The sequence below is a fragment of the Stigmatopora argus genome, chromosome 19 (genome assembly GCF_051989625.1).
Source record: "Stigmatopora argus isolate UIUO_Sarg chromosome 19, RoL_Sarg_1.0, whole genome shotgun sequence".
Classification (NCBI taxonomy): domain Eukaryota; kingdom Metazoa; phylum Chordata; class Actinopteri; order Syngnathiformes; family Syngnathidae; genus Stigmatopora; species Stigmatopora argus.
The window spans coordinates 4,932,765-4,945,922 of record NC_135405.1 but is presented as its reverse complement, the minus strand read 5'-3'; the positions used below and the strand labels follow the sequence as shown (position 1 = coordinate 4,945,922).

General features: G+C 38.4%; 1 protein-coding gene across 1 annotated transcript; it reads left to right on the top strand.

Moving 5' to 3' along the window:
* Positions 1-532: 532 nt before the first annotated feature.
* Positions 533-8,342, top strand: sccpdhb (saccharopine dehydrogenase b). Its single transcript, XM_077587237.1, has 12 exons — positions 533-779; positions 2,073-2,185; positions 2,282-2,362; positions 2,449-2,578; positions 3,508-3,557; positions 3,646-3,776; positions 4,633-4,750; positions 4,925-5,044; positions 5,367-5,423; positions 6,549-6,660; positions 7,532-7,613; positions 7,711-8,342. The coding sequence occupies exons 1-12, from the start codon at positions 584-586 to the stop codon at positions 7,823-7,825; spliced, it is 1,305 nt and encodes a 434-aa protein (XP_077443363.1). The 5' UTR covers positions 533-583; the 3' UTR covers positions 7,826-8,342.
* Positions 8,343-13,158: the final 4,816 nt, after the last annotated feature.

The window sequence follows — 13,158 nt, the reverse complement described above, 5'->3', positions numbered from 1 at the left end:
GGAATTGGTTTTGTTGGATGTACAGGGTAGCTAGTTAACAGTTAGCTTTTGATAAGTAGCATTTAAATGATTGCTCTGTAAAGTAATTTCAAGATGACACAGTATTTGACTGAATAATGCTATTATGTTTGACGTCACGTACAAAGTGCACTAATAACGACCACAAGAGGTCAGTGTACACTTGTTATCAATCCTGGCACACTTTGACACATTTAATATGGCTGACGCGCTAACGTATACCCGAATGGAACAACATGTGCATGTTTGACACATTTGAGTGAAACAGAATGGTTACTATTAGCTAAATTATTTAGCACATGTATATAAGTACTCCCTTCTTCCTTCACTATGGATAAAAATCTATATTTTTGTCGATTAACCTTCGTTCGCGTCACAACTACGTGCAATAAATAGAAGACAATTCGTCAGTGACGAAACAAAGATATAAACTATTGATAACTCACTACTTATTAGAGCAATAACAAAAATAATAAAAATATGTTTTAAAATTATAAATAAACGCTGACCACATGTGAAAACCACCGGAAGTTTAACGTTCGGAACGATTTTGTACACGTACAAAATGGAAGCGGTGACATCCACCAGACCTTACCATATCGTTATATTCGGTGCTTCAGGCTTTACAGGAAAGTTTGTAGTTGAAGAAGTGGCCCGCTTCGCCGCCGACACGATCACAGACACCCGTCCAACATGGGCCGTGGCTGGGAGAAATGAACAACGCCTTAAGGGGGTGTTAAAGCAAGCCGCCGAGAGGCTGGGTATGTATACAATAGAGTACAGCCTTCCCTCGATTATCGCGACTTCACTTATCGCGAAATCACTTCTTCGCGTTTTTTTCTGCTATTAAAAACAATTAAAGTTCATGAAAATGTGAAAATCCACGCTGAAACTCCCCTGTGCATATGTGTGTGTGTTTGTGTGTGTATATGTATATGTGTGTATATGTAAGTATATATGTGTATATGTTTGTGTATGTAGATGTGTATATGTTTGTGTATGTATATGTGTATATGTTTGTGTATGTATATATGTGTATATGTTTGTGTATGTATATATGTGTATATGTTTGTGTATGTATATATGTGAATATGTTTGTGTAAGTATATATGTGAATATGTTTGTGTAAGTATATATGTGAATATGTTTGTGTAAGTATATATGTGAATATGTATGTGTGTATATATATGTATATACATGTGTATATGTATGTATATATACGTGTGTATATGTATGTATATATACGTGTATATATATGTAGTGCCTCTGCCTCACAGTGGGAGTCCCAGGTTCAAATCCAGATCAGTCCACTTGTGTGGAGTTTGCATGTTCTCCTCGGGCCTGTGTGGGTTTTCTCTGGCAACTCCGGTTTCCTCCCACATTCCAAAGACATGCATGGTAGGCGGATTGGACACTCTAAATTGTTTCCTGCGATCGGGTGGCCACAGATTCAGGATCTCCCCTGCCTCTGGCCCGAGGTCAGCTGGGATGGGCTCCAGCACCCTCCGCAACGCTAATGAGGATAAAGCGGTTCAGAAGATGAAAAATGAAAACAAATGTATTATACCAAACGATGAATTAGAAAATTTAACTCTGATTTTAAAATACACATATTCTAAGTGAATAAATACTGAATTAATATGTTGTTACCGCACTTGCATCTTATGGTATCTTTGTCTCCCAAATGACTTAAATTCCTGTTGATTGGTGGCTTGCTTCTTATTTTGGATCCTTCACGAAGACAGCATAAATGTAAATAATATTGGTAAGGTTATGTGAATTTAATTGTGGGCAGCCAAAATTATGATGACAAGTAATGTAATATTAATTGTATAGCTCTCAGCATCAGTGTGTTTCAGCAAGTTTTGGCATAGAAAATGCATTCATTTTTGCATCGTAGAAAAAAAATGCAAGTAGCACAGAATTACCAGTGGAAAAAAATGAGGTGAAGATCAGAAGGATTTTTTGTTGTAAAAGATCATTTGGTAATGTGTGTTTTAAAATTTGACAACTCCATCATGGACATATTTTCTTTTTTCTTCTCTATTTTCTAGCCATGCCTGAGTTGAACACAGATGTTGACATCATTGTAGCAGATGTGTCTAATAAAGAATCTTTGGCCATCATGTGCCAGAAGGCTCTGGTTATTCTCAACTGTGTGGGTCCAGTAAGTATTGAAAGTAGCAGTAATTGAAGAACGAATTAAAACAAACCATGTCGAAATAAATACTGATGGACCTTTTTGTTGATTTCATTGTTTCAGTACAGATTTTATGGCGAACCGGTGGTTGCTGCATGCGTGGAGAATGGAGCTCACTACATTGACATCTGTGGTGAACCTCAGGTAATTTGTCTGATTATGTGAATGCTAACAGGCAAGCGGTCACACCAAATCTACTCGACTTTAAAAAGCAGTACTTGTTTTGACAGTTTCTGGAGCGCATGCAGTTTGAGTACCACACAAAGGCTTTGGAGAGAGGAGTGTATATAATTGGGAGCTGCGGCTTTGATTCTATACCGGCAGACCTGGGAATTCTCTATACTCAAAGCCATTTTAAAGGTTTGACCTAATTTTCAGAGAGAATATCAGAAGTCACAAAAGTGGTAAAAGAAGAAGAAACAAGTAGCTCAAGAGGAGTGTTAGCATTTGTTATTTCATCTAGTATACACTGACTGTATTTAGTGTTCCTTTAGCGACTAATAATAACAAAGCAACAAATCTAGTGGATGACTTTGGTTCATTGGGGACTTATAGAGACTCTGAGAGTCCCTCCAGACCAGATGTTGTTCTTGACAGCAAATGATGGCAAACATTGAATTGCTAATTAACTGAATTGCCCTTAAAGTGAAAAAAGAGACTACATATGACACTTTATCAGTAAGTAGTAGTGTAGGGAATGTCACTGGTAAACAAAACAAGTCAACAAGGGAGCTAGATTGTAACTTTAAAACAAAGATATATTTTAGTATAATATAATTTCAATTGTTGTCATTGCTTTTTCCCCCCTCACACAAGTTTTAGAAATCTTATTTTATATCTGCTTTGGACTGCCATTTAACTATTGTCTCAGTTTGAAAAATATGTATATATGTATATATGTATGTGTGTATATGTGTATATATGTATGTGTGTATATATGTATGTGTATATGTATATGTGTATATATGTATGTATGTATGAATATATATATATCTTTATATATATATATATATATATATATATATATATATATATCTTTATATATATATATATATATATATCTTTATATACATACATACATACATACATACATACATACATACATACATACATACATACATACATACATACATACATACATACATACATACACACATTCAATAATGATTTGCAATTCGGACTTCAAGCATGAGTCATGATTAGTTCAGGTGGGAAACGTTTACACATAAAACGGAAGTGATATTAAACTAATTTAAAATGATTTCATTTTAGAAATTATGTCGTTTTAGGCACGTTGACGGCAGTGGAGAGCTTCTTAACTATAAACAGTGGGCCTCAGGTAACTCACATGTGATAATCCTCAGGAGAAAATAAAACATTGGAATGAAAATAGATCATCATATGCCAAGTGTTGTTAACCCTTGCAGGGTTCATGCGGTCATGATGCCACGTGGCAGTCAGCTGTGCACGGATTCGCAGACAGTGGCGCCTTGCACAAGTTGAGGAGGAAGTTTGGCCATAAGCAGCTACCTGTTTTGGGAACCAAAGTCCGACCGAGGTAAGCAGATAAGCAAGCAATTTCTTGTTGGCAAGTCTGTCTGGTTTTAGGTAATAACATCATTAAAATGTAATGTGTACTTGTACTAAATCCAAATGGAGAGTGATTTATTTCCCTTTATGGCAGCACTGATGGAAAACTAAAATTTATTTTGGTACATTACGCAGTATTTGAATATAATTAATCTCTAAATCCTGAATTTCTGCTATCAATAAAGAATTTTCCTATTATCTTAAAGATGTACAATAATAATATGGATAAGCATACTGGCATCTGTGTTTGAAAAATACTGACACAATTTGGTACGAAAGGGCTGATTATTTTCTGCAAAATTTATCTTCCTTGACAACTTATCATATCCTTTAAAAAAATAAAACTATCTATGACCATTTGTTTCTGTATTAATTGATTATTCAAAATATATACTCATACTTTGGGGACCAATTTCATTCAATTAATAGGGTCCAGTTTGTTCTAGTGGCATATATTTTGCTGATTTTTGTACTTCACCTTTACTGATGTTTTGACTAATTGCTTAGAAAATTTAAAGTTGGTCCTCTTCTGATTAAAATGCACCCTCCCAACATTGTCTTAGAATAAGAAAAGTCAGACCGACCGACTATATGATTGGATGAACATTTGTTATTCAGTAGTATATATGTATTAATACTGTGTTTGTAAAAGGGCTGACATGGCTTTACTTTGTGTTGAAGAAAATTGTCTGATACTGTATATGTTTGCTGCTTGAGTATGTGAATAGTAATATGTATAAGTATGTATATTTGTTTAAACAGAGTTTGTTCTGTGTATATGAATGGATAATCTGATATTACATGTGTCTTGTGTGTATGTGCAGAGGTTGTGTGTTTTTTAGCAAAGAGATTGTGCAGTACGCTATCCCTTTTATGGGTTCGGACCCTTCTGTAGTCAAGAGAACACAACGTTTCCTTTACCAGGAGGAATGTCGAATACCAGTGAGTATTCGTGTCAATTATAATCCACTAAATGTGATTAATACATTATTTGTGCTGACCAAAGTTGAATGTGATTTTAATTTTAATTTAAATTGAATGCTTTTATTGTCATTATACAAGTATATACAGTATTTCCACCTCTGATTTTGCATCCTTTCCGTCCTCTATTGACAGATCCAGTATTGTGCGTACGTTGGAGTCGGTGGTCTCTGCTCAGTTGCCAAGCTCTTTGTTGGAGGACTTGCATTCTGGATACTGGTCAAATTTAGGCTCGGCAGGAAACTACTCACCACGGTAAACACAACATTACTACTTTGTGTCCTTATTTTCACCAAGCAGCAAAGTTAGATTCCTTCAGTTTTCCATCATACCAGCATACTATAGTATTTTCTCTTACTTAAAACTAATTGTAGGGTGCAACTTAAAGGCTAACATCAAAATGTCCACTGATTTGGTAGCAGAATATTTTTGGTCAAACATTAGCCACAAAGTTTGCTAAATTATGTTAATGCCATCTTTCTTTCAAACTCTGTTGAGTTAACTCAAGTGAACTGTGCTCCCCCAGGTGAATAAGAAACTGATTTAATTGTTTTGACGGTGTCTTCATTTTCCAAAGTTTCCTAGGTTTTTTTCCTTTGGCTTCTTCAGTAAGGCTGGTCCAACAATTAAACAGGTAAGTTTTATTTGTTAATATTTCTTTGACTTTTTTATTGTAGATCCAAATTAAGATGTAGGTTTCATCATAGAGATTGACAAAGTAAAAAAGGCCAATGTTATGTATACCAGTCAAAATGTGTTTAATGTAATTTTGACTTATATTGGATAGATTTAACCTGTAAACAGATCGAAGAGTGATTCTTAATGTGTTACGAGTATAGGTGGTGGCACATTGTTGAATCAATGCGGAGTAAAGTCCAATGAATTTGAATTTCATACTGAAGTAATGGTTTTGTTTTTAAGTTTTTATTTGGCGTTCATGTAGATAACTGATTTTCATAAAATTCTAAGGACTTTATTACTGTAAAACTTATTTTCACATTTGAACTGTCTATTTATTTGCTTATTTTTGTTTGTGTGTGATTTGTTTTTTCCCTGTTGATATACAACTTATGTTATTATTATATCTTTTACATACATGTTCATCTTAAGGCTCAAAAACATTTTTATTAGATTTTGTTCTCCCCAATATTTCCCCTTCATTTCTGTAAGTATTGTGGTATTTTTCCTCGCTAATATTATGATTTTGACTTCTACATTAATTTACTGCAATTATCATTTTATTATAAATATTAACATCTGCTGAACTATATATGTATCCAATTATGTTTTTTCATACTATGAGAGTTTTGATAGTAGTAATTGTATAAAAACTTGTTTAGCTGACATTGAATGGAAAACTGGGCCTTTTTTATATGGTTTGAATGATACCTTTAAAAACCCACTATCATGGATTTTTTTCTCACACTAATTAAATTATGGAAACTTGTCAAAAAGTTTTCAAAAATAAACTAACAAGACTCCCACAGATCAATAACTATTGAAATTGTACAAAAAACGTGGATGAATAATATTAATAAACAATGACGTAAGAGGAGGTTAGGATCTGGGAGAGTGTACAACTCAACCTTTTTGGTTTATTTTACAAAGAAAAGGACTATGGGTTGTGGCTCAATGAAGCTTAATCTATCAAATTCACTTATGTGCCTCCTGAGGTCACAGTGTGGCAGAGCACTTGTTGACATTGTCAGCTAAACTAGTTTAGTTGTTTAAAATCCTGCTCTTATGTTGGACCTACCAGATTGAAGACACCTGTTTCAACATGACATTTTTCGGAGAGGGATACTCGGAGGGTACGGACCCCTCACAGGGACCACCCAATGCCAAGATCTGCACTGAGGTCATGGGAGGAGGTAGGTGTACATTGCTCAGGTGAACTCTGCAAGTTTGGACGCCAACAGTTCAGTTTCTATATATGATCTGGTAAAATGAAAAATTTAAATCAAAGGGGACAAGGTATGCCTTGCAAAAGAAATACGCTTGATGCCACCCATTTGATGTGTATTTAATTATACATATAAGGTACTCGGACGTTTGGTCGCCGGACGTTTGGTCGCCCAGACGTTTGGTCGCCCGGACGTTTGGTAGAACGCCGGATTCGCTGCCGGGAGCGAGCGATATTTTGATATTGATGCTCTTTTATATTGTCAATGCAATTACAAACTCACTCTTTCTCTCATGATGATAATTTTGAGAGCGAGAGATTACCTGATTGATCGCTTTCAACAGTAAACTCTGCTCTGCCGCGAGCGAGCGAATCCGGCGCTGAATAGCATGTACACACGCCAATAGATCTGCCGGGAGCGAGCGATATTCTGATATTCATGCTCTTTTACATTGTCAATGCAATTACAAACTCACTTTCTCATGATTATAATTTTTAAGAGCGAGAGATTACCTGGTTGCTCGCTTTCAACAGTAAACTCTCTGTCTACCTCCCTCTCATAAGATTGAGCGAACCCGGCGACCAAACGTCCGTTCTACCAAACGTCCGTTCTACCAAACGTCCGTTCTACCAAACGTCCGTTCTACCAAACATCCGGGGACCAAACGTCTTTCGACGAAACGTCCGGTCACATACATATAGGTACTCAATATAAAGCGGAAAATTCTAGGGCTGGTTTTCATGGATTTAGTTGTTTGTAAATGTGTTAACTGCATGCTAACTGGACATTTTTCACTTCCGATTATTTTAACATTCAATTTTGCTTCAATGTGTTTTAGAGCCTGGGTATGTGGCCACAGTAATTGCTATGGTACAGGCGGCAGTAACCGTGCTGAAAGAAAGACACTCCCTTCCCAGGAGGTCAGTAGTTTCTTCTCTCAAACCATCTTTGGAAAGTACATCTTGATGTGTTCTTGCAAATGTTTAGTATCTCTTTAACTCTACGGTATGTTAACAGGGGAGGAGTTTACACACCAGGAAGTGCCTTCTACAAAACCAGTCTCATTGACCGCCTTCATAACCATGGGTTCAAGTTCTCTGTGAGAACCTATGAAGAACCCACTAAATCATAGAGGCTCCATTGCTTGGGTGTGTTCTTCTTGAAGTATAAGACTAATTATTTTGGTTATCAACTGAAATCCTTAAAGTGAGGTGAACACAAAGACCACTAGATGCACTTGTGTCTCTTGCAGGCTCTTATTTAAACGTGTACATTTAAAAAATGTTTGCAATGACAAATAAGACTTTCATTTGAGGTAATGTAACTCAATTCAGATCAGTAGCCATGTTATAAACTGCTTGGTATGTATACACACTAAATATGTAAGTATCTGTGTGAAGCACTGTGTCTTGATATTATGGCTTGAAGACTTGACCGTCTAATTCAGGAAAGTGTCGAATTCATGCTGTAATGGTGTAAATTATAATATAGTTAGAAAAAATACCACTTATGAATGACTGAAATTTCTGTAAATAGTTTTATCATTGAACATAAAAGGAAGACAATTTGTATGATGTTGTCTTCAAAAGTCATGTTAAAGAATCACTGTCTTCATATGAATATAAAATAAATAAATGATGTTCACATAATGTCATGTGTTTAGATTAGATTAGATTAGATAACTTTACTCATCATTAATCAACGGGCTTGCAGTGTTATGCCATAGCTGGGTTTTTTTTCTGATACCCATGTCATTACCGCTGCAGCACTAGTTAACGTTGTTTTTCAAAGTTCAAAGTTATACTAGCGGTCAAAGGTTTTGGAACACCTAAGTTTTTAGTCATTTATTGCAACTCAAATGGCTTTGGTCCAATCAATAGCTTGAAAAGGTACAAAATGGTGAACTGCCATAGATTAAATAGTTTACTCAAAACTGAAAAACAATGTACTACATTTCAGAATTATTCAAAAAAGCTTTTTTGGGGGGAAACCAGAAAGGGATTTAAATTTAAATTTACCAAGTAGCTGGTGCTACTAATTCCCACTGCTCTCCTATTTTTGCTGGATTACTTAAAACCCTCTTTGTCTGAATAAATGCATTTTTTGAGCATCCTTTGGTTCCTTACTTTTGTATCAGTTTAAAAGTTATGTACTGCAGTGTCTTTAGACATAAACCCCATACATTGAAATTTTGGGCGTTGTCATGATCAAATCATTGTAAATATATAACTTCTAACAAACACATTGCATGTGTGAGAACTGTCCTGTTCATATTTGATCATGTGATTTTTGATGCACCATTAACTACTTTATTACCTTCCTGTATGAGTAGAAAATTCACATAGGCCATTAATAGATTAATGTAGATTTGTGAACATTTAATGGACATTAACTGAATTATTTCCATCAGTTAATCATCATTCTCAATACTAACTGAGTTAGGTTAGAGAAATACCATGAAGACGATTTGAAAAGTCAAATGGGAAAAAAAATCACATAAGGATCTCCAACTGTGTTTTTATACATTTTAAACTAGTGTCGTCTTTTCTTGGATAAATAGTAATTTAAAAAATCCTGTCTCGTCCTCAATTGACCTTTATTTCCACTGCCAGAAGGTGCCGGTATTTTCTCTTTTTCCCCTGGATGAATAATAACCCTTTACATCTTTGTATGACAGCAGAGGTCATTCAGTGCCTCTGAGGATGTGGAGGAGGTATGTGGAGTGACAGTGGGTCACCGTGGAAGCTCTCTGGAGATACTTACATTTTACGACCAGACTGGGGTACAGTCATTACAAGGAAATACTTGGCAGCCTCCACCTCTTTCCCCAATCTCTTTCTCCAACTGAGTCGCAGTGTGAGTCATTCCCCTGCCTCATCTGTTTCCCATCCCCCAGCTGTCACCACTGCTCCAATAAACAACAATCTAAACAGTGGCTGTGAGGACAGAACATGTCAGTAGTGTAGTTTCTGCATCACATCGCTTGTTTGATAAGGAGCTGCGGTGTTGGTGCAACGGCGAGAGATTGCTGTAGTCCCCCCGGGTGGGGTAGAGAGGCCCCACCCTTACTGTCTGGCCACATGCTGCCTTTCTGATATTCATGTGAAGTCCTCCTCTTGCTTTTTTTTTCAAAATCACTTCTTGCCCGCAAACTCATTGCATTGCTTTGGAGAATGTGGATCATCTAACATTTCAGATATGGAATTATCAGATAAAGAAAAATTTAAAAAACTTTTGGCTCCGATACTTCCAGAAACTGAATGTTGGCATTTTTTAGACCAAGCAGATTTCAGTCTTTAGATGTAGTCTAGATCACGTGTCAAAGTGGCGGCCCGGGGGCCAAATCTGGCCCGCCGCATCATTTTGTGTGGCCCGGGAAAGTAAATCATGAGTGCCGACTTTCTGTTTTAGGATCAAATTAAAATGAAGAGTAGAGATGTATATTACTGTCAAGTCAACTATGGAGAAGATATGTCTGAACCCTCCTCCAGACCAACAGGGGGCAGGAAAGAAAACCCAATCAAAGTCACCTCACCTCATTTCCTGCCTGAGATCATAAGCCATGAGCCAGGATAGAAATTCAGTAGTCCAGCTTTGAAAGAAGACAGGAAAAAAGGACCAAGAAATACCCTTCAGACCCGATCACACGCAACTGGTAGGATAAAAAATAAGTACCACCTAGATGCCAGCTGATAGATGCTTAATTTGTTGTCTCACAACCATAAGTTGCATTCTTTGTATTTTCCTTTAACTTGGATTACTCTTACGACCAATCTCTGTAAAGTGAATATTTGTGTTTGATTTACTCAATCAGTTAATGTACCCATTCACTTACACTCTATCATCTGAACGCTCTTCTGCTTTTCTGTAGTAAATTCAAGATGTTATTAGTAAACTCAAGAGCAACACTTTGATCAACATAGTAACTTGAAACTTGAATGATGTCACATGCTTCCTTCTTTCCCCCTTCCTTAAGGTTTTCAACCTAATCACTTCCTATCACCATAAACTTCAATAAAATTGTAAACTGGAAGGATTTGAGTTGTTCCTGCGGTGAAAAGATCGGGGCCCCTTTTCAAGTTTGGGGCAAAATTTGAAGAAAGTAGAGAGAACTTGACAGTTGAAAACCAGTTTAGCATCAAAGACCAAAGGAGTAAAGGCCTTGAGTCAAAGCCAACGCAGTCATCGGCAAAGACAAAGGATTAAAGGCCTTGAGTCAAAGCCAACGCAGTCATCGGAGGAAACGAGCAGAAGCCTCGAGAGTAAGCGAAAGCCTCGAGAGCAAGCGAAAGCCTCGAGAGCAAGCGAAAGCCTCAAGCCATGGCGGAAAAAGCCACTCGGAGAACAATTGAGGTGCTAAAGCTCGAAAGGGCCAAAGCAAAAATAGCCTTCATCAATCAAGCCACTTACTTAGGCAAAGAGGTAAGAAAACTGGAAAAATCAAAGTTGCTGAAGGAATACGATCTGCTCTGTGCACATGCACGAGAGGTAAATTGCACTAATAGCAATTACGAACTCAGCCTCCTAGCTGAACTGGCGAAAATAGAGAAGACCAAGGAAGACTGTGAAACCAAGCTGACAGAGGTAAGGGGAACAGTACAATCAAATCTCTGGGATAGATATGGTAGAGTCGAGCTCTCGATCGCAATCGAGGAAGCAGAATTATACAGCGAGAAGGCCCTTGAGACCCCAGTGTCTGCGGCATATAAGGATGCCTATGAATTCCTAGTATGCTATGCTGAAAGACACATAAATGATTTCACAACAGCACTCAGAGAATGGGAAGAATTGATCCCAGATGAAGCAAAAGCCACCCTGGATAGGAGACTGGAAAACCTAAGAAAACAAAAGGTCATCTTCAATGAAAGGAAGGCAGAACACCTACGAAGGTCCGAGGGGGAGGGAATGAGAGAAGGAAACCCCCAAACAAAGCCTGCAGCACAGGCACCCGTTCTCAAAATTAAGGCCACCAACCTACCCAAATTCTATGGCCCCAAAAGGGATTTCCACCCGTGGAAAAAGACCTGGGAAAGCCTTCAGAAACGAGGTGAGCCAACTGGCTCGACGGAAGCCAGAAGACTCCAGCTCCTTGAAAGTGTGGACGGGAGGATCTGCAGAGACCTAAGCCTGTCCACCTGTCAGACCGCCGAAGACATATTCAGGATGCTGGAAAACAGATTTGGAAACAAAACAACAATAGCTTTGGAGATCGTTGGGGACCTGGATAAAATCCCCATCCTGACATCAGACCAACCCCGGAAAGTGATTGACATGATCCAAGCAATCGAAAAGGCCCTCAACGACCTCATAGAACTCGACAACACTGCAGCCATCAAAAATCCGCTTGTAATCAGATCAATAGAGAGTAAATTACCAGAAGCAATAATGAGAGACTGGTTAGTCTTCATGACCAACCCAGCTAATGGAGTCACCTCAGACAACCACTTCGACAACCTCCTAAGATACCTGAAGGAAGAAGGGCGGGTCTTGGAGAAGATCGAACAGCTTAAAACATGTTGGAAGCCTGAGAAAAGATCAGTCGAACCCAGGCCAAATTAATCCAGGAGGTATGCCTCAACCAAGTCCACGAGTAAAGGGGGATGTGTCGTCTGTGGGGATGAGGGGCACAGAGAAAAGCTTTTCTTCTGCAAGACGTTCAAAAACCTGAAACCAAAAGACAAGTTGAGTGCTGTTGAAAGGGTGGGAGCCTGCAAAAAAGTGCCTAGGGTGTCACAACGATGAAAGCGAATGCAAGGACACTTACTTATGCAGGAAACAGAGCTGCAAGAGAGACCATCACTTTTTCCTGTGTCCAAAAGCGTGGCCGGATGATTCACTGAAAGACGTTTCGCCGACGGACGTTTGACAGAGGGACAGGTCGCCGAATGGACGTTCCACCGAACGGTCAATCGGCCGAACGGCCACTCGGCCGAACGGCCTTCCTCTACATGGCTGCCAACCTGGCCAACGAAAGACACATTGACGCCAGAACTCAAAGTCGTGAGGAGTGTATAGACTACATCAGCCCAAACTCTCTTCTGCTGGGAAGAACAGGACCCAAGGGAGATGTAGGAAGCTTCGACTTTCAAGGATACCCCTGCAAAAGACTAAGAGCCATCCCGACCGATTCTGGAAGAAGTGGAGCCAGCTGGCGGGACCCAATTTGTTCATCCGAAGCAAGTGGCACACAACAAACAGGAATGTAGCCATAGGAGATATTGTCTGGCTGGCCGACCAAAACGCTCTAAGGGGCCAGTATAAGCTTGGACGAGTCAATAGTGTCGTCCCTGACATAAAAGGCATCGTCAGAGATGTACACATCAAGACCTTCCCAAGCTACCCCGTCTCGACAACCAAATCTGATCAAGCTAAGAAAACCCCTACAAAAATCCCTTCCACAATTCTGCATAGAGATGTACGACGCTTCATTGTCCTGATCAAATATAAACCAACAAAGAAACGGAC